General features: G+C 36.9%; 1 protein-coding gene across 3 annotated transcripts in view; it reads left to right on the top strand.

The window, feature by feature from the left end:
* LOC106151646 (structural maintenance of chromosomes protein 4) overlaps positions 1-22934 on the top strand; it is an 83121-nt gene that overhangs the window by 26672 nt on the left and 33515 nt on the right. For 2 of the 3 annotated variants that reach the window (XM_086997407.1, XM_086997409.1), the window contains exons 7-15: positions 5407-5534; positions 5761-5901; positions 6785-6935; positions 7273-7494; positions 8376-8497; positions 8806-8914; positions 11215-11346; positions 14310-14512; positions 16652-16836. In XM_086997407.1, coding sequence (XP_086853533.1) covers positions 5407-5534; positions 5761-5901; positions 6785-6935; positions 7273-7494; positions 8376-8497; positions 8806-8914; positions 11215-11346; positions 14310-14512; positions 16652-16836 — 1393 coding nt within the window. The remainder of the gene's footprint in view (positions 1-5406; positions 5535-5760; positions 5902-6784; positions 6936-7272; positions 7495-8375; positions 8498-8805; positions 8915-11214; positions 11347-14309; positions 14513-16651; positions 16837-22934) is intronic. The other variant, XM_086997408.1, reaches the window with a different exon arrangement.

The following is a 22934-nucleotide window of genomic DNA, read 5'->3' on the forward strand; positions in this document are numbered from 1 at the left end:
TGTTTGTTTTCCTGCATTTTTACAATATTGTTAGTTGATTATGTAAAAATTATGGTAAACTTGTTATCGTGTTTTGTGTAATAAAGTGTCAAAAATGGAAATAAACTCATATTATTGCAGTTTGTCAGATTCAATCATCCACTATGTTCAGAATCTCAGAATGGAGGAAATTGGACATTTAACACTGTTCTATTGATATTTTTACAATCTCATCAATTTTCTTAGTTGATCATATAAAAATTGCAGTAAACTGTTTATTTTGTTTTATGTTAAAAAAGTGTTAAAAATGGAAATAAACCCATTTCAGAACAGTGCTGTCTTGTTTACATTTTGGCATTTTCAAGGTGTGACTTTGAAGTTCCATTGGCCTGAAGACCTTTGCTAGTCAAGTTTTCTGAATGTCCATGTTACTAATATTTTATTATTAAAAATTGATGGTCATTATGCTGTTAAACATTATGTAATGTTGCATCAAAATTTGAAGAAACCCATATTTTGGGCACTGCTCCCATGATGACCATTTAAAGAAAACAATGTCACTTACTGTTCTCAAACTTACAGGAAAGAAACATGGGACTAAAATACAGCTTCAGTAGGCAATGCAGTCTGTTTGGTAAATTTTTCTGGCAATTAAACAGTTTTTTGTGAAAATTTAATTTTTCACATATTGGCATTTTCAAGGTGTGACTTAGAACCTCCACGGGCTTGAAGACTCATGATAGTCACATTTTCTGAAAATCCATGATACATTTATTTTATTATTAAAAATTATTGGTCATTATGCTGTTAAGCATTATGTAATGTTGCATCAAAATAGAAGAAAACACAATTTTGGGTGCTGCTGCCATGATGACCATTATGGGAAAACCATGTTACTTATGACTGTCAAACTTTCAAAAAAGAAACACAGGACTAAAATGCAGCCTGAGCTGGAAAAGCAGTCTAATTGGCTTCTTTTTCTGGAAGTTATACATTTAAGTGAAATGTTCATTATTATTATTGTTTTGGCATATTCATTGTGGGACTCAGAGCTCCCATGGATATGAAGCTGAATGGTAATCAAGTTTTCTACATTTCCATGCTATTTTTAGTCAATTATCAAAAATTGGTGATAATTATTCTGTTATTTATTATGTAATGTTATATCAAAATTGACAAAAATCTTTTTGCACTGCTATTACAAATATTATGAAAAGAATACTGTGTTACTTATAATTATTTTTAACTTACAAGTATGATTTTTAGGATTGGCATGCAGTTCAAATTAGAAAGCCAGCTCAATTGGGTTATCATTTATTATTGAATTTATGCAGTTTTGTGTGAAATTTTCATTTTTCTCATTCTGGCATTTTCAAAGTGTGAACTTGAACTCCCATTGGCCTGAAGCCTTATGCTTGTTACACATTTTACTTACATCAGTATTACCTGTTGAGCATAATTAAAATTGGATGTTGAATTTGCAGTTAACCATAATGTACTTTTGCGTCAGAATTGACAGTAGCCTATTTTGTGCATTGTTATTTTCTGCTTTTTGTCTGTACATTTGACAGCTTTGCTGCCTTGTTTTTTTACCCTGTTTACACTACAGTAATTAATTCGAATAAAGTGCAAATTAGGTCCCGATTTGAATAATTGTAGAAGTCTGAATGCGTGAGGATATTTGTTAACCAGTTTCGCATAATCCTGCTATCGAGCTGGATTTTCTTCAGCGATTCGAAAAACTTACTGAAACCGTCACATGTACAGATCTTGCATGCAAGCAATGTGTAAAATGAGTAAAGCAGTGTTTTACAAAATTGTTAATCTGTGTCAGAATGGCAAATTGTCAACAGAATCAATGCCCTTAGCAAACACCAAATCGGTTTTAGCAGGTTAGAATACCAGATGACCTCTGAGGAAGCTACTGTACACAGCAAAACGTTGTTTGTTTCTCTGATGCACTGTCTGTGGACTCTGACCATTTCTGGGTAGAACACTGTAACTGCGTGGCTTTTTTTTATTGAGGTCAGATTTTACCTATACTGCTCAACTAGTCAAAACAGAGTATACAGACATCCTGAAGGGGTTGAAGGGACAAAGTGTGTGCCACGTCTTGACACTACTGCATCTGATTTGGTCTTAAAGTGCAATTTCAGATCACACATTATCTTACACGGTCTTAATTATTACAGTTAAATTCTTAAAATGGATTGAATCTGCTTTTAAGGTAGCAATTAACAGGGGTAGCTATCTTCTAAACCGGCCAAGATATACCAACATGTTACATATCAATAGAAAGCTTATTTCGACAGCTTTTCATTTCATATCCTTATTTTATTATGTAATCGTTACGTAATGAGATATTATGCTTAATAGGTGTGCTCAACATGATCTTTACACCTTAAAAACTAGAAGTCCACTACAAATGGACATGTGTAGACAGCTTGCCTCGTGAGCCCTCACTGGGATCAAGAAGAATGCGCCTGAAATTAGCAATATGTGTTAAATTAGCAGAGATATCAAAATAAACCTGTTTTCCAGTTCAACGCAACCCCCTAGCCTAACTAAAGCACACGTAAGTTGAAAAAAGAGCTGATGTTATGAAATCCCAGCCACACATTTTCAGACAAACCTTAGATCTAACGAATGAATGCCAGCTTTCATCGGTTGAGAGTTCTAATTAATTTTGACACTGCTCTAAATCGTTGTCTTGAAGCCATAAACTGAAGTGGAGAAATCAGCCTTTTAGTGCTCCCCAGAGATTCCAACATTATATAATCAGTGAGCTGCATTGGCAAGCTGAGAAATTTAGTTATTTATACTGGTTCAGCCCTCTACTCACTGCCTATGTAACTGTCACTATGTCTTTCATCCATTTTCAACATTATTATTGAACATTTTCAACCGGAGGCCCCCTCCATGCATTGACAACAGCCACCATGTTAGTCGTGACATCAGCCTTCTTCACCACGTGACACCTAGGGGGAGTGCCTTTGCCCATATACGTCTCATCTATATGTCTGCTTTTTAGAGCTTTAGTAGATCGTCAGAATTAAGTTCACTGATAAATTCAAAATGAAAAGTATTGTTTGGCAAGTGAAAGCGGGAGGTTACTCTCAGAATGTGAAAGGCTTAGCAGCAATCTAGTACGGGAAATATACAGCTGCACAGTGGAGCTGCCAATCAAACACATATATGGACAAGTGTGACCTACTTTAAAACTCAGACATGCTACCACAGGGGTAAATCAGCAATTAGGCTAAAATTACGGGTTTATTTGTAAACTTCCATTATTTTAAGATGGGCTGATATGTAGTTGATATTTCATCTATTTAATACTGACAAATTCAGAAAAACACCTACATTTTGGCCATTTACTGTTAATTGCATCCTTAAAATCAAAAATAATCTTACATCTACTAAGTGGTCAAGCAGTTTCCTTGCTTCACAATGGGGGATACCTCTCCTCACAATGGAGAACACCTCTGCTGCCAATAGGAGAACGTGTTAAGGGAGACAATTGCATAACAACTTAATGTTAAGTCAGTCCAGTAATGATCTTACTCATGATTTAAGATCATGTAAGATTATTTATAATCTGAAATTGTACTTTAAGACCAAATCAGGTGCACTAGTTTAAGTGGCTAAGGTCACTGACAGCGTCAGTATTTGGAGTGGTTACCACTTGGTGCCAAAACACCAATGGTAGGCATTGATGAAAACCTGAACCACATCCAATAAAAGAATAATTTGGGAACCACTTCACTATCATTTGATAGGTGGCACCTTGGGAACAATTTTAGGTTGCACGATGAGATTGCCACTTCACATTTTTAATAGCAGATAACTTACGGAACCAAGGGAATGAGCAGCTACCTTGGTCATCGCCATATTTGAACCACATAGACAAGATGTAAGTAGGTCATTACTTGCTGAATCAATGACCTGCATTTTCTACAACAAAACTGAACCAAATAGGACAAGTTTTGACCTATGCCTGGAATGTTATTCCAGTTTAAACTCCCAAAAACCTATACCAAGGAATGCCTTGCCATTTGAGCAAGCCAAAGTGTCAGGGCACTATAAAGCTAGCTTGCTCTCTATAACTTTTCGATACAGAGGGGAAAAAAAGACATTTGCTCCTGAAGATATAAACACAATACACGTGTTTGCCATGTGCCAAGTTTGACAGCTACCTGTATGTCCGATACCACTATAAGGACTGTGCAATGACTACACTAAAAGTCAGTTTTTAAAGCAGAAAGGTGCTTTAGTTGTGGCACTGATTTTAGATTGCAAAGTATTCTTAGTTCAAACTTAAAACTCCGCATCTTTGCTTCTTTGTCTTGTCTGCACAAGATGACATCAGCGCTAGGCGGAAAAGGCAGCTCCAGGCGGGACAGAGCAGTGATATTCTAGACACGACTAGGCATGACTTCCAAATATGGAAGCACCCCAGGCAAAAGTTTCCTGAACAAGCCTCCAGTCAGCTGCTGGTATCTAGAGTCAGTATTGCTGATATGGGTTATATATGGAATCGAGATCAAGCTGGCAATACTGAAATCTAGAATCTAGGGTACCATGATGACAATCAAAGGAAAACCATGTTACTTATTTTTAAATTATTGGTTTTCTTTTTATCAAGAGCTTATAAAATATGCGGGTATTACCTCCAATATTTCTGTGACTGTCAGTCACCATCATCAGGGAGTAAATGACTAGGGTCATTTCACCTGGAATGAAAATCCAGGTCAGTTGCCCCTAATCACTGGCCTTGTGTTGTAACTGTAACATCCCCCCAGACAGTCACAGAAATATTGGAGGTAATACCTGCATAATTTATAAGCTCTTGATAAAAAGAAAACCAATAATTTAAATTTCATACGTACAGACCTAATGAAACTGTTCTCTCATGTTACTTATGATTCTCAAACTTGCAAAGAAGAAGCATGGGACTAAAGTGTAGCCTGAGATGGAAAGCAGTCTAATTGGTTTATTTTTCTGGAAGTTATACATTTTTGTGAAATTTTCATTTTCATTTTCATCATTTTTGAGCTTGTCATATCGAATGTCTGTCAGATTTTTTTTGCCTTTGTGAAGCATGGAAGTCATATTTGGAGTGGTATGCAGTAGTGGTCTTTTGGAGTGGTATTCAGTATTCATTAGTAGTGTTTTGAAGTGAAACGCAGCAGTTGTGTTTGGATAAGTGTGCAGTGTTTTATGTGATGGTTGTGTTTTGGAATGGTATGCATTAGTTATGTTTGGAGTTGTGTTTGGAGTGGTACACAGAATCTCAATTTTAGAGTAGTAAGCAATAGTCGTGTTTTGAAGTGTATGCAGTAGTTGTGCTTGGAGTGGTATGCAATAGTGGTGTTTGGTGTGTACTGTGTAGATACCCTTAGTTCTCATCCAGTTTATGTGTTCTAGTTAAACAGAGTGAAGGCTGTGGAAAAGGACAAGGATGACCTGCAGGGGGACAGGGACCTAGCAGTACAGTACCTACAGATGGAGAATGATATCACTAGGCAGAAGAATGTGGCTTATCAGCTTTACATGTAAGACAAATGCTGGAAGGTCTTTCAAGTAAAAATGAAAATGCAAACATTGTGTGGATAGTAAGGTCTGCTAAATATGGCCATGATAAAGTTTGGTCAATGAATATGTAGATTGAGTTATTTCTAATAAATAAAGCATGAAAAATCTAGAAGAAATATTCAGAAATAAATAGCTATGATCCCTTGGTTAACTATCTTGATAATCTCTCCTGTTGCCACGTTTCAGTCTCGAGACCAGTGGCAACATGGAGAGGGCCCAGGCCAAGTGTGATGAAGTAGGGGCAGGCCTGAAGCACTATGAAGAGAGAATTCAGGCCATCAGGGACCAGAATAAAGAGAAAAAAAATGAGCATGAGAAACTGTTTAAGTAAGTTGGCATGACTTAATATTTGGTTTAGTTGATTTTTATTATCCACCTATTCTAGTCCCTTATATCTCCAAAACTGGCAGAGTTAGGCCCATAGTTACTACTGAACTTGAATAAGAAGTCATATACTGGCAATCCAACTATGATATTGAAATTGACCTTTGACCTTCTTTTCGCCATGAACCGCACTTCACAAATTTGGATTTTAACTTTTACTTTTCCCCATGATTTTGTTTTAAATGGATATTTTCAACAAAAGTATTGAGAACTTTTGTTTACTGCATTTTGTAGAGCTTGTCAAGCACAACACTGGAGGTGGTGTCTCATTTTTTGCTTTTCCATACAAATGTGCTTACTCCAGCTGGTGGTACAATACCCGGAGGTGGTATCGACTCTCTCATCCTCTAGTTTTTATCCAGTTCTCTGAGTGGAATCAAATAGACCCCAGTTGTTATGTTGCTCTTCTGTCAGTTAATTGTGTCCCATTGTTATCTCGCAAATGCCATAGCAAAATGAGCAGTTAGTAAAGGAAGAGAGCAATGACATGATCTAGTTTTAGGCATCATTGTTCTATGTATATAGGCCTACTTTTATGAAGTTATATCCTTTTATGATTATGACCCCATTCCCATAGATTTTAGATCGATCTATCCCTGTGGGGAGTCTCACTAGATTACTGTCAGCTTAGCCAGCTTAAGCGCCTGCCCCGCCTACTAAAAGCTGTAAGGGGGTAATTAACTATGGTGCGTGCTCGGCTGACTGCAATTTAGCGTGAACCCCCAGGGAGTTAGTTCGATTTAAATCTAAATCTCTGGATTGATCTTAATCTCTGGGAATGCACCCTATGATGGTTATTCAATGTTGTGTGCATTGACTGCTGCAGGCATTATGAAGAGCTGTGTAAGAAATGTGATGATTGTAAGAAGAAGTTTGATGCCCTGGAAACTAAGGATGTTAAGAACCGAGAGGACCTAAAGCATGCCAAAGGCAAAGCAAAGAAACTTGGCAAGGCAGAGGAAGCAGAGAGACACAGGGTAAGAACCAGGACAGGCTGATGGCACAGATTTCGGTGCCTTGGAATGCACACACACACACAAAAAGTGCGGTTTGCAAAAAAATTTAACTTCAAATAATACATGAAGATAAAACAGGCTTCATTACACCAATAAGAAAAAAAGCATGGGATTTCAAACGTCATTGTAAAAAGACTTCAGCATTTAGCCTGAACCTTTATAATCAGGACTTTTGCAATTCTTTTAGAATGTATACAGGCTTCTGGTCATACTCTTACTCCATATGGATGTAAAACCTGAAATATGTTACTTTAATTTCATTAATCTTTGAATCTTTGGTGGTCAATGTTGTTTGTAGCTTGAGGAGCTGAGACAGGTACCAGAGAAGAGCCAACAGGACATTGAGACCAACAGCAAGTGGCTGGAGAAGCTGGAGGAGGTGAAGGCAGAGGTGGAGGCCAAGATGGCAGAGATCCATGGCAAGGTGAAGGAGGAAACGGCAGGACTTCAAGGGGAGAAGGAGATCAAGGAGACCGAGCTGATGGAACTTCAGAAAAATGTCAATGAAACCAAGTCAAAGGTAGTATAACACAAGTCAGAGCTGGCCCCCGTTTCACAAAAAAACTTAAGTCGGTTTCCCTGACTAAGAGCATGGTTACCAATGTAATTAAGTCGTAACGTCACTAAGTCCCGTTTCACAAAGAATCTAAAAGGTCGCTTACGTCGTTTTTTTCTTAGCTGCTAGTCAACTATGTCTAGCCTCCTCCATAGGAGACTTAAGTCAGCAAGCTCATCTAAAAGTCAGTAAATTACAGCATAAACAACAAAAAATTGGAAAGAACATACCTCCTTCACGATATAGTGTTATAATGTCCTTGAATAGCACTGACATTTATTGAATATATAGATAAAAAATAAAATACACCTTCACCCAGCCGATTTTTTTGACCGCTAGATGTGCAACAGCAGTATCCCAAGACAAGCTAATGTTTTACTTTGTTTATGTTTTGACTGATCTTTATTGTTGATAAACGATCATTCTCGGCCGAAAGAGGTCATGAAACGTCATGTCTTGTGAAACTTCAGAAATTTTACACCTCCTTTTCTCGAAGAGTTTCGCGTGCGCGTCGACTACGGAAAGCACACCAAGCTCAAACGTTTGATTCTTTGTGAAACACTCCTAGTCGACTGCAGTGCAGTCGACCTAGCTAGGTCACTCAGCTCGAGCTAGTCAACTACGGATTTAAGATTCTTTGTGAAACGGGGGCCTGGACATTTTTATATCTGAGTTCTATTATTTCTGTATGAGGCAGCCCAGTCAAAGCTGAACTTTTATATGAGTTTGATTATTTCTGTATGAGGTGGCCCAGTCTGAGCTGAACTTTTATATGAGTTTGATTATTTCTGTATGAGGTGGCCCAGTCAGAGCTGGACATTTATATCTGAGTTTGATTATTTCAGTATGAGGTGGCCCAGTCAGAGCTGGACATATATCTGAGCAACCAGAAGTCAGAGACCAACAAGCTCAGAGATATGGAAAATGGCCTTGAAACAGCTACCAAAACAATCAGTGAAAGGAAAGAGTAAGTCAGTTATCATCTAAATTTATAATAAGGAGAGACAGTTTTTCTAATTCTTTTGTAACCTAGTGTAATCAAGCCATTTTGCTTCTTTTCCCATCTGAAATTTTAACTATATCTTTATCTGTATCTTCTGATTGACTTATTTGGAATTCATCTGAAAATTTACAAACAAATGTAGACAAAATGACTAATCTTCTTTAAGCTATCTTAAAATTGATTTTGTTCTTTACTCTGTGGTGTTCCTGACACTGATGTGACATATGACGAGGGGCTTCCATTCATTTTTTTTTTTTTTTTTTTTTGCTTAGGTCAGTAAAGCTTCTAGAGAGAAGTATACCAGAGACAGAGGCAGCACTACAGAAAACAAAGAAGGATTTGGGGGCTGCAACAGCTTTAGAAAATCAACTAACAGCTGAGGTGAGGGGAACTTGTAGAACCACTACACTATTGTGGACATGCTTGTCCTTCTGTAGATGTTTGACTGGATGGGCTTAACAGTGAAACTGGTCAGTTTGGACAAGGCAGTCAGGTTATGAAATCAGGAGTACAGGTTACAAAATTCTTGATTCAACATTTGGTACAATTTCTAAAGTGATTATGTTCATTTTTATGTACAGACACAGATGTGTCTGTACATATAGCCATCATCTGCGTCTGTCGTCGCCGTCGTCGCCGTGCACTTTTTCCGATAACACGATAAGTGGAAAACCATTTTACCTTTTGACTTGAAACTTGCAGAACTGATGAATATTCATAATACGCAGGTCAAGTTCGAAAATCAGCATGATCGGGTCACTTTTAGGGAATTTATGCTGTTTTTTCAATTTTTTCAGCATATATGCAGCACCGATAACACGATAAGTGGAAAACCATTTTACCTTTTGTCTTGAAACTTACAGAACTGATGAATATTCATAATACGCAGGTCAAGTTCGAAAATCAGCATGATCGGGTCACTTTTAGGGAATTTATGCTGTTTTTTCACTTTTTTCAGCATATATGCAGCACCGATAACACGATAAGTGGAAAACCATTTTACCTTTTGACTTGAAACTTACAGAACTGATGAATATTCATAATACGCAGGTCGAGTTCGAAAATCAGCATGATTGGGTCACTTTTAGGGAATTTATGCTGTTTTTTCACTTTTTTCAGCATATATGCAGCACCGATAACACGATAAGTAGAAAACCATTTTACCTTTTGACTTGAAACTTACAGAACTGATGAATATTCATAATACGCAGGTCAAGTTCGAAAATCAGCATGATTGGGCCATTTTTAGGGAATTTATGCTGTTTTTTCACTATTTTCAATATAAATGCAACACTGATAACACAATATAAGAAAAACGGATTGGCCAATTGTAATTATACTCACAGGAGTGGTCAATCTTACTAAAACGCAGGATGAGTTCGAAAATCAGCATAATCGGGCCATTATTTTAGAAGTTATACTGTTTTTTCACATGTCTTCAGATTCAATTATTAGGCATGTTAACAGTCTCATTATTTAACTAATAAGATGCCTAAAAGTGTTTGTTTGATATTTCCTGCATCTTTACAACATTGTTAGTTGATTATGTAAAAAACATGGTAAACTTGTTATCATGTATTATGTAATAAAGTGTCAAAAATGGAAATAAACTCATATCATTGCAGTTTGTCAGATTCAATCATCCACTATGTTCAGAATCTCAGAATGGAGGAAATTGGACATTTAACACTGTTCTATTGATAGTTTTCCCATCTCATCAATTTTCTTAGTTGGTCATATAAAAATGGCAGGAAAATGTTTATTTTGTTTTATGTTAAAAAAGTGTTAAAAATGGAAATAAACCCATTTCAGAACAGTGCTGTCTTGTTTACATTTTGGCATTTTCAAGGTGTGACTTTGAAGTTCCATGGGCCTGAAGACCTTTGCTAGTCACATTTTCTGAATATCTGTGATACAAATATTTTATAATTAAAAATTGATGGTCATTAAGCTGTTAAACATTATGTAATATTGCATCAAAATTTGAAGAAACCCCTATTTTGGGCACTGCTTCCATGATGACCATTTAAGGAAAATCATGTCACTTACTGTTCTCAAACTTACAGGAAAGAAACCTGGGACTAAAATACAGCTTCAGTAGGCAATGCAGTCTGTTTGGTATTTTTTTTTTCTTTTTTTTTTTTTTGGCAGTTAAACAGTTTTTTGTGAAAATTTAATTTTTCACATATTGGCATTTACAAGGTGTGACTTTAAAGTTCCATGATCTTGAAGACTTTTGCTTGTCACATTTTCTGAATGTCCATGTTACTAATATTTTATTAATAACATTTGATTGTCATCATGCTGTTCAACATGTTGCATCAAAATTTGAAGAAACCCCTATTTTGGGCACTGCTCCTATGATGACCATTTAAGGGAAATCATGTCACTTACTGTTCTCAAACTTACAGGAAAGAAACATGGGTCTAACATACAGCTTCAATAGGCAATGCAGTCTGTTTGGTAAATTTTTCTGGCAATTTAACAGTTTTTTGTGAAAATTTAATTTTTCACTTATTTGCATCTTTATTTTCTGTTTTTTTTGTCTGTACATTTGACAGCTTTGCTGCCTTGTTAAATTAGCAACATAAGAAGCATGTGCTATAATTTGAACATGAGATAATAGGCAATATCTTCTCTCAGTTTATGTAGTGGGTATATAGTTACGTCTGTCCCTGTAGGTCCAGAGACGCCGTCTCAAGGTAGAAGAGGTACGCAGCTCCATGCAGGCCAGTAGCAGCAAGAGTCGGGTGTTAGCTGCTCTCACTGAAGCCAAAAAACAAGGCAAGATACCAGGTATCCGTGGCAGACTGGTAAGGAATTCCAACCTGTGGGTGGTGGTCCATTAGGTTCATAGTGGTCCATTATAAGAAATATCTATGACGGCAGTGGAACATGGACAAATTCATAGTAGTCCCAACTTTGTCTACACTGTAAAAACAGTGTTTAGCTCCTAAACACATTTCTAAGCGTCGTAGTAGTTTCAGTAGGATTGTAGTGGTCCATTAGGACCAGACTCTTATTGTGGTTAAGGTAGCCTTGGCTATCAACCTGGGCCCAATTTGTTAAACCATGTTTGGCACTAAGTAGCACTTAGTTATATCTACTTTATGGCCAGTTAATTTTTATATGTTCCATTTAATTTTCCTAAACATTAAATGAAAATGGCCTTCTGTGCCTATGTGGAGTCTTCAAAGAAAAGATAAATATCTGTAAGGTAAAGAAGAGAGAGGGATTGTTTAATATAGAAAAACAGGAACTGATTGGGCATTTAAAGATGCATATGAAGTCATTTTTTTGCCACAAAAAGTCAATCAAATGCCAGCATACAGTTTCAAGTAGAATAACTAAGAGAATTACCAAAAGGCATTGTTTAATTTTCCAAAAAAAAAAAATTATATTTGAACAGATTTTTCTACTAGCATTCTATGCTGTATATCAATAGGACAGAAAGGAGCAGTCTAAAGCTCTTATATGGCTGATCGAGTGATTTATTCAGTTTATCCCTTGGCATGTCAAATTTATTTGAGTCGTATAAGAAAGTAGTAGAAGTGGTTTATATATATATACTGACAGTCAGTGAAAATGCATCAGAAAACTTTCTTGTACTTTTTTACCGAGAATCGATTCCAACCATATAAACGAGTACAAATGCAATTGTTTGGTCATAAGAGAGTGGGCTGATCACTATTTCATATTTCACATGAAAACTGTTATTTTCTTAATGTGCCAAAGGAACTTAAAAATATTATTTGATAAATAAATGATGTGTTTTCATTGACTCTGTCGGTATATGTTGCTGGGAATCCACGCTTCACCAATGCTTGGTTCATATGTACCTTTAAATTTCATGATGATCTTGCTCCAAAAAACTTTCACAAATTACACCTTGATTCTCATTTCTTATTTCTCAGTTAGCCTCTGTGGATATAGCATGTTATTGTTAGTGAGTGCAAATGGATTATTACAATGCTCATTGATAATATAATTATTACCACCAGCGTGTACACTGGCGGTACTCATGGTTTAAGTCCCGACCCGTCTCGTACGGCTCCTGCGGCTACGCGTTCTGGCGCTGGATACAAGTCACCGTTACCACTCTTCTCCTAGACCGCAAGGACCGGTGCCCCCATCTCTTGGATTTAGGTCACCTATAATCTCAACTTGAACCCCCTGCTTTTTTTGTCTCAATCGGTGCAATGGCCTGGGCGTGACGCTCGTTGAAATGTATCCTTGTCAAAATTTTGGAAAATTTAATGCAAAATATCTCCCAAACCAAAGGAACTATGGGAAAAATTTATATAGAAGTCTGGCCCAAAGTCATATGTGAAGATTCCAAATATGCCCTTGGATTTGACCTTTATTTCAAGGTCAAATGGGCCGAAATTTTCTAAAAATGGGAATATTTTGCAAAAAAAAAAAATTTTTGTGCCAATTTTCAGAAACTACACAGACCTAAGCTCTCATATTACATTGGGGGTTACAATTAGGGACTTCTTTCATTTTCTAGAGTTTTGGGTCAATCAGTGCATTTTCACGGGAGAAGCAGCCATTAGAAAATCTAATGGCAAAACTGAAAACTCTCCCTAATTCTCAAACCCTAAATGCTGTAGACCAATGTTTTTGCATTTTGTAGAACTTGTCAAGTGCAATACTGAAGATAGAGTCCTTTTTTTGTTTCGATATGGTTTAGGAATTACGCTATATCAAAAAGTACAATGTCGCAATATTCAGTGGTAAGAATAAAATGTGAAATACTCTCAAATTAGCAGAGATATGCCCATAGTTACTATTGAACTTGAATAGGAAGTCATTTACTGGCTACCTTACTGTGACCTTGAAATTGACCTTTGACCTACTTTTTACCATGAACTTAACTTTGCAAATTTTTCATCCATTATACCTCCAAAAATCAGTTTTGCCTATTGTTTCTATTGATTTGAATAGGAAGTCATATACTTGCAATCTTACTCTGACCTTGAAATTAAACTTTGACCTACTTTTTATTATGAACTGAACGTTGCAACATCTCAGTCCCTTATATCTCCAAAACTAGCAGAGATAGGGCCATAGTTACTATTGAACTCGAATAGGAAGTCACATACTGGCAATCTAAATGTGACCTTGAAATTGACCTTTGACCTACTTTTCAACATGAACTGTCTTTGCAAGATTTTGTTCCTTTATATCTCCAAAACTGGCAGAGATATGCCCATAGTTGCTATTGAACTTGAATAGGAAGTCATAAACTGGCAATCTAACTGCAACCTTGAAATTGACCTTTGACCTACTTTTCACCGTGAACTGAACTTTGTAACTTTTCTGTCTCTGTATCTGCAAAACTGGCAGAGATATGCTCATTGCTACTATTGAACTTGAATGGGAAGTCATATACTGACAATCTGTGACCTTGAAATTTACCTTTGACCTATTTTTTACCATGAACTGAACTTTGCAAGTTTTCTGTCCGTTATGTCTCCAAAACTGGTTGATCAAACCATTTTTACAAAGGCTATGCAGTTCTTTTGGCATATTTTGAGAAGTGGTTGATTGCAATTGGTAAATTTTGTTAATCACAGCACAGGTGGTGGTGGTGGTTGCGCTTACTCCAGCTGGTGGTACAATATCCGGAGGCAGTATCGCCTCTCTGATCCTTTAGTATGATACTGATATATATACTGAAATTGATTACAAAGAATTTGACATTTTGCTTCAGCTAGAGCAAAGACGTGTTTTTGGTCAGCCCTTCCACTGATGTCTGTACTCTTGATTGTAGGGGGACCTGGGCGCCATAGATGAGAAATATGACATTGCTATCTCCACAGCCTGTGGTTCCTTAGACAACGTGGTGGTTGACAGCATCAACACAGCGCAGTGCTGTGTGGAGTTCCTGAAGAAAAACAACATTGGCAGTGCCACCTTCATGGGGCTGGACAAGATGGAGAAATGGAGAGAACATGTTAATAAAAGAATTAAAACGTAAATATTCCAGCTATAACTGTGCAGTATCATTAGTGTTTTATCGTATTGTATTGTTGCTTATCTATATATTCATAAGTATTCTCCTTTATATCCCCATCACACTAGAGGTGAAATGAGCAAGAATGCCGTCGGAAAGACAATTCTTTGTGCGTTCTTGGATATTCCAAGAGCATTCTAAAAATTCCGAGTGCATTCCAAATATTTTTACCCATTCTTGTGGCCGGCCCGAATGTTTTGCTCATGTTAAAAACTTCCGAAGTGCATTCCAAGAGGAAAATTATCGAATGACATTTGAATAGTATTCGTCTAGTGGGATTTCCACAAAATATGAATAGTAGGGGCATTTTGGGGTAAAAGTTGGGAACCAGGCTTATTGGCATAAATTTGGCATGCTGAATCCGATTAACCCGGTTCCCAAGAGAAATTTTGCGTTTTTAACTGTCTAATTTGCGAAAAAACAAAATGACACAGGTTTCCAATTTTCTGCAATATCTCTGGCGGCCATTTTGTTTTTTTTTTTGCAAATTAGACAGTTAAAAACACTAATTTTTGCTTGGGAACCGGTTTAATTGGATTCAGCATGCCAAATTTATGCCAATAAGCCTGGTCCCCAACTTTTACCCCAAAATGCCCCTTGCTTCTTATGCAGAGCCTTTTTTCAAAAATCCCACTAGGCTATATTCTAACTGCACTAGGACTGCATTCGAAATATTATTAGGGCATTCCGATAGCATTCGAAACATTCTGATTGCGTTCTAGGGAGAACCAAAATGGCAAGACAGCTAGAAAGAGCTGAAATGCAACTCGAATGCATCTCGATGGCTGCTGAAATCCTATTTCAGCCAGCAATCAAACTACACTCGTAGGGCATTCAAAGTGTATTCTAAATATTCTGACAGCATTATCGATATTCCTAGTTTTCCAACTACATTTGAGCTGCATTTGCTTGAATCATTCCAGGCGGATTCAAGCGCATTCCAAGTATTCCAAAGGCATTCTTACAAGAATTTAGGTCAATTTGAAATTTCTTCCCGAATGTAGTACAAATTTTGTAAATTCTTCATTTCGGCTTGTTCTGCTTGATTCCTGCTGATTCGAATAAGTGTGACGGGGGGCTGTAGGCAGTTTTCCCATCAGGCTGTGATTTGGACAACTAAATTAATGCTTCTTATGTCTATTAGCAAATAATGAAATGTTGCATACCCTTGTTGCAGTATATGATCTCTAATAACCAAGTATCAATTTTGTTCCATTATTTTCACTCTTAGGGACCATTCCCATACCCTATGGTACTAGCAGGAACGATCTATCTCCAAAAGATTGCTTGCTAAATAGCATTTAATTTAAAAGGATAACAGCTGTTCATTTTGGTCAAAAACTGAATTTTCCTGGGGGTAAACGGCAACTTTCCTACATTTACCAATGGTTAATGAATCCATTTCTATATTCATAGTTAGTTCCTTTTTTTTATATATAAAGTTTGCTCTTTTGTAATAATCTCTTAAGAGTATAGTCATCTATGGAGGTCACGTGGTTCGATGGCAAGCACAGATTTCAGAATAATTGCTATAACTGTCATTTTTTTATGGTAAAATAGAATACATTATATTTCTATGAGTTCTTTACAATGCATTTACTGTGAAATGCAGTTCTCATACGAAGAGTTGTTATCCTTTTATTTGACATGAAAGTTAATTACCCCACTAGCAGCTTCAGACTGGGTTCCCATACCTAGGTGGATCTAACCAGATCCATCCATCTCCAAGGGGTTTCTCATTAAATTGATTTCAGCTTAAGCAGCTTAGATGTCTGGCACACTTATTGGAGCTTCCAAATGATAATTAATTACCCGTAGCAGCTTCAGTAGGTGTGACAGACATCAAAGCCACCCAAGTAAATTGCAGTTTAACAAGAATCCCCTCAGAGATAGATCGATCCACAGTTAGTACGATAGGGTCTGGGAATGGTCCCTTAGTTGGCATGACAGACATTTATGCTGCTTAAACTGAATTCAATTAAGCAAGAATCACCTTGGAGTTAGATATATCCTGCTAGTATGATAGGTTTTTGGGAGCCCAGTCTTAATCATGCCACATATTTATGTTGCATCTCTTTTATTGGCCTGTTTTATTTTAGTCCAGAGAATGTTCCAAGGCTTTTTGATTTGGTGAGAGTGGGAGATGACAGCATCAGGACAGCTTTTTACTTTGCCTTGAGGGACACACTAGTGGCCAGTGACCTGGAGCAAGCCACGCGCATCGCATATGGGAAACAACGCTTTCGTGTGGTTACACTGAAGGGGGATCTCATTGACCAGTCAGGTAATGTGGTCACATTGCAGGGGAATCTTAGTCTGTGTAATGAGCTTCATTGTCTGTCACACCCTTTCATAACTGAATGTAATTGAAAAGTTGGGAAAACTTTGTGGCCCATTATGTTGTTCAGGTTGCTTTGGTAGAGGGCATGCCAGACAATTAAACTGATAACATTGACTAGGCCTAAGCGAGAATCCCCGTTCAGATGCATCGATTCAGCTAAAACAATAACTCCTATTCTGAACATGCCCGAATCAGTCAGGTAATGTAGTTACATTGAAGGGGAACTTCCTGATCAGTCAGCTAATGTAGTTACATTGAAGGGGGGTCTTATTAATCAGTCAGGTAATATAGTTACATTGAAGGCGGGTCTTATTAATTAGTCAGGTAATGAAGTTACATTGAAGGCGGGTCTTATTAATCAGTCAGGTAATGTAGTTACATTGAAGGCGGGTCTTATTAAGGTAGTAATTAACAGTAAATTGTCAAAATTTGGGTGTTTTTCTGAATTTGTCAGTATTAGATAGATGAAATATCAACTACATAGCAGCCTATCTTAAAATAATGGAAGTTTACACATAAACCCGTAATTTTAGCCTAATTGCTGATTTACCCCTGTGGTAGCGTGTCTGAATTTTAAAGTAGGTCACACTTGTCCATATATGTGTTTGATTGGCAGCTCCACTGTGCAGCTGTATATTTCCCGTACTAGATTGCTGCTAAGCCTTTCACATTCTGTGAGTAACGTCCCGCTTTCACTTGCCAAACAATACTTTTCATTTTGAATTTATCAGTGAACTTAATTCTGACGATCTATTAAAGCTTTAAAAAGCAGACATATAGATAAGACGTATATGGGCAAAGGCACTCCCCCTAGGTGTCACGTGGTGAAGAAGGCTGACTTCACGACTAACATGGTGGCTGCTGTCAATGCATGGAGGGGGCCTCTGGTTGAAAATGTTCAATAATAATGTTGAAAATGGATGAAAGATATAGTGACAGTTACACAGGCAGTGAGTAGAGGGCTGAACCAGTACAGTCATATGGCAACTGGCTGCGCGTAGGAAGATATTCAGAACGGAGCGCGTGCGCTGAGATGACGTCGCGGTTGAAATTTTGTAAATTTCGCAACCAACGCGGAAATGAAAGAATTGTACTTTATTACCTCTGTTGGTGCTTATGAAAAATTAAGACATGGTAGCAGAGTTTATCACGCGTCTGTAAGTGTGAGATTTACCCAGAATCAAAGTGAAATGAAGGAAATGTAACTCGACAAAGTCGGCCAACATGCCGATTATTATCCATAGCAACACCGTAACATTTTGAGATATCTCCTATCACAGAGAGTGTGCACCTTATTCCAGTCGATAGAAGATGACTTTTAATACGCAAAATAAACCTACCAAGTTTCATCAGAATTTATTCTGGCAACTTTTTTTTGCCAGCTGTTGAAGTGCGTTTTTGACCCTATTCCGCTAGATGTCAGCCATATTCTGACGTCATTTTTTCCAATACAGAAGCAAGTGAAGGTCTGCTGACTTTTTCAAATATCGAAAATCAAAGTACTTATCTTTTATTTCAGTAACAAAACTATATTTCCAATAATTATAATCAAAAACCAATGTGTTAAAATCACTTTTACCTTCTCGGATGTCTTAATTCAAAGACGACGATTTTTATCATTATCGCACCTGCAGTTCTGTACTGGCGATGAGAGTTCTTCACGAAATTTGTCGTCATACAGCAGTCTGCACAATTTTGAATGAAAAATCGACTTAGCATCAGAGTATCCAATTTGTTCACCTTTACGTATTAGGTCTCAATCTCTGTTGTTTATTTCCATTATCAAATTTCAGCAAACAAAACGACTTCAGAATTTAGCACTGCACACGTCTTTGACACATTTCCACTTGATGTAGGGGAGTTCAGTTTGTAGCAGACACTTGCCATAAATTTGATTACTTAAAGTTGCATGAAATGAAACGATGTAAATCTTGATATTTTTTGCAAATACTCAAAAGATTTAAAATCGTATTTGAAATTATTTATACAAAAATCTCAGTACCTGTTACTGAGCTGTCCCCCTCAATTCTTTCTTTTACAAAAATGGACTGAGCCGTACAAATTTGGAATGTGGCACTGGTATCTTTGATACATTTTGGATACTTTTTGGAGATTTGCACCTGGGTCAACCAAGTACGCTTTCCATGGGAAATTTATATTTACTTTGTTTACAAATTTTTCACTGTTTACCATGGAATGAACAGTACACGTTCTGGCAGTGACACTTTATTTGTATCAGGGTACATATATAAGTCAAACATATTTCCGTTAGTAAAAGTGTGTCGTGAGACTCGTGACTGTAGAATTCACTTATATTACTTTTCTAACAATTCCATATTTTTAAGCTTGTATATTTTTTATTTTAATATATATATTTGGTGCTGATCAAAGGAGAAACTAAAGGGCAAAGATATACTTACAATCTTAAATTGGCGAGTTACACCCAGAATAAAAACTATCATGCATTGAATGTAAAGTTCAATTTATAAGTTAAACAAAACTCAGAAATGCATAAATCTAAAGTCCTTTTTAATATATCGCTTTCAGGCTTTTATTTGTATGTGAAACAAAAAAGTATCGCTAATTTAATTGTAGTTTGATCATTGTTGAGAAGCTTGCTGTACAGATAAAATAAGAAAACTGTTTTCTCTCATCCCATCTGCCATGAACAGGTTATAAGCATGCCAGAAAACATATTGGCATATACAGGCAGAAAAGCTCCTCATCTGTGAATTCTGAAATAATGAGAAATAAAGAAGCTGACAATAATAGTAATGAAATTAATAACAATAAAGAAAAGAGCTAACTGAGCAATTTTAAAATACACTGAGGTACATCATACCGGTACATGGTAAACCCATATGCCATTGAAATGATAGTTAAACTAAACATCATGATGCATGAATTGCGTTTTACTTTAGAAGGCCTGCTTTACAAACGTTATCATGAACCAGAATTACCTTTGTTAAATGTTTGTCATCCTTTTCTGTTCTAGAGTTAAGCCACAACCCGCAGCAGATCCACATTTGTCCGCCTCTCTCACTTCTTTACACGTGTTCACTCCAATTTGTTTACGCAAACCCTATACATATGTAGGTCAACATATAATCTCCTGCATAAATGATATTAGATTACGTAAATCCAAACCCTTTCCTTAGGTAAGGCCTTTCAAAAAATGATAAATTCTCATTAATAATATCATACACAAGTGGTCCAATATTTCAAATGCATATCCACAAGCACATGTTTGCCTTTTGCATATCACGCATCAAGAATAGGTGAAGGTTGTTCATAAAAAATACTCACTGAAACTAGTTCAAACTGGATGTGTGCGTTTCAGCATCGATTTCAGGTTAGTTGCAATTAAATGTGAATAAAATATGTAACCTTTAACGGTTTTTAGATTGAATTATTTCATAGTTTGGCATAGGTATCGAGAAGCGCCATTTTTTTCAAGATTTTTTGTTGAATGTTGGATTAGGGAACCGTGTGACCACACTAGAGAGTGTGCAAACTATTCCCGTCAAAATCATAAACTTTGGATGATATTTTAACTCATATCTAAAAATGAAAAAAATTCAGGCTTGCAACTTTTTTTCTCGCAATATAGTCCCACCTCCTACGAGAGTCATTTTGGGATCGATTTTTTTTCATAAATTCAAAATCGTGAACTTAATTCATTTAAATTTGTGGATGTTTCAGTAATCCTTTGAAATCATGAGTAAGAGCATAAACTTTTCTTATCATCTTTACAAAATCACAACTCAAAATGCCCTGGTTTGTTTTTAAAAGGATTTTATTTGCAAGGTACGGTTTTTCACGTCAGCCATCGCAGATGTCCAGAAACGGCGCTACTTCGTGGCGCGGACTCACTGAAAAGTTTCAAATAACCGCCATGACGTTACGTTTTTCAGCCAGTTGCCATATGACTGAGTATAAGTAACTAAATTTCTCAGCTTGCCAATGCAGCTCACTGATTATATAATGTTGGAATCTCCGGGGAGCACTAAAAGGCTGATTTCTCCGCTTCAGTTTATGGCTTCAAGACAACGATTTAGACCAGTGTCAAAATTAATTAGAACTCTCAACCGATGAAAGCTGGCATTCATTCATTAGATCTAAGGTTTGTCTGAAATCGTGTGTCTGGGATTTCATAACATCAGCTCTGTTTTCAACTTACACGTGCTTTAGCTAGGCTAGGGGGTCTCGTTGAACTGGAAACCAGGTTTATTTTGATATCTCTGCTAATTTAACAGATATCGCTAATTTGAGGCGCATTCTTGTTGATCCCAGTGAGGGCTCACAAGTCAAGCTGTCTACACATGTCCATTTGTAGTGGACTTCTAGTTTTTAAGGTGTAAAGATCATGTTGAGCACACCTATTAAACATTATATCTCATTACATAACGATTACATAATAAAATAAGGATATGATATGAAGAGCTGTTGAAATAAGCTTTCTATTGATATGTAACATGTTGGTATATCTTGGGCGGTTTAGAAGATAGCTACCCCTGTTAATTACATCCTTAATCAGTCAGGTAATGTAGTTACATTGAAGGCGGGTCTTATTAATCAGTCAGGTAATGTAGTTACATTGAAGGCGGGTCTTATTAATCAGTCAGGTAATGTAGTTACATTGAAGGCGGGTCTTATTAATCAGTCAGGTAATGTAGTTACACTGAAGGGAGATCTTATTGATCAGTCAGATGATGTGATCATGTTGAAGAGGGGAGGTCTTATTGATCAGTCAGGACTCAAGAACTCAAAAGCACTGCAAATTGCAACTGCATGCAAGCATAGCAATGGCTTGCTACATGCGATGATGATTGCACCCACCTGCTAACTTGATGCCTTAGCAAACACAACGCAATATTTGCTCGTCTGGAAGTACACTTATAACCTTGAACCCTACTATAGTTGGAACGCCACATGAAGTGAAGACTTATGTTCACAATCACACATAATGTAATTTTATTTGATTATGTAGCTAGTCAAGAGAATATTTTAATTTACAGGAATATCACAATTACAAATACTGATATTTGAAGTGTTTAACAACAATATAATGTCAAAAAACAATTCAATAAGGTATTACTATGGACTGATACTATTACTGATACATCGGTTAGTTGCGCTCAGTCTCAAAATAACACATTGTAGAAGGTCTACACAGATGCAGTGTTCCTGTAATTTATGCATCGTTTCATAAATGGATGGAAATATTAGCATGGCTATGCGTCCCAGCTGGCTATGCAGAAAATTTTTTAGTTATGAAGGCAAAATTAATGACACGGATATTCTGAAAAGTTGGGCTTGTGAGTCCGTGTCTTATCTGATAGTACAAACCAATATAATTCAGGATGAAGCACCAATTGTTTTCGATTTTGTCACTTCAAAAGTAGACCTTGCTCTCGGTTTGTTTTAGAGAATTCCCACCCTGCCGAATCAAGGTTAATCAATGTGAAACCTGTGGTTTGGGTATCTAGTAACTTGGTTTATACAACCATGGCCGTGGAAGCAAGTGGTCCATGTGTGAGGAAGCAAAGCAGATCATTCATCCCTGCAACTTTTGAAGTAAAATGTTTTGTCTGCTGGGCAGGAAAATCCAAAAACACTTTTACAAGTGGCTGTTTAGATTTCGAGCACAGTAGTCTTACGAGGCTATTAGTAATCGTAGCAGCACCTGATGCCATGATTATTTTAGTTTATTTAAACATCAAGTCATGGTAGAGCATCAGACAACTACACTGAACAAAAATATAAACGCACGAAAGAATATGTTGATTTATTTTCATGTATGGAACTAGAGTATATGGCCAACATTAACAGCATATTTTCCTCAAATAGACATCACTTTGAGAGCATTACAGGAAGTTTAAATGCATAGGCCAAGAGTTAGGGCATCAACTACACCATGGGGGTCAACATCCTGATTTCACATCAGACACTAATAACAAGTATGGCCAACATCAGCTTCACACAGAGCAGTACACTGGCACTGCATGGGCATCACTAAGTTGTCAATAGTGGCCTGAGGG

This window comes from Lingula anatina, chromosome 10 (assembly GCF_051362555.1).
Source record: "Lingula anatina isolate TDL-2025a chromosome 10, LinAna3.0, whole genome shotgun sequence".
Lineage (NCBI taxonomy): Eukaryota > Metazoa > Brachiopoda > Lingulata > Lingulida > Lingulidae > Lingula > Lingula anatina.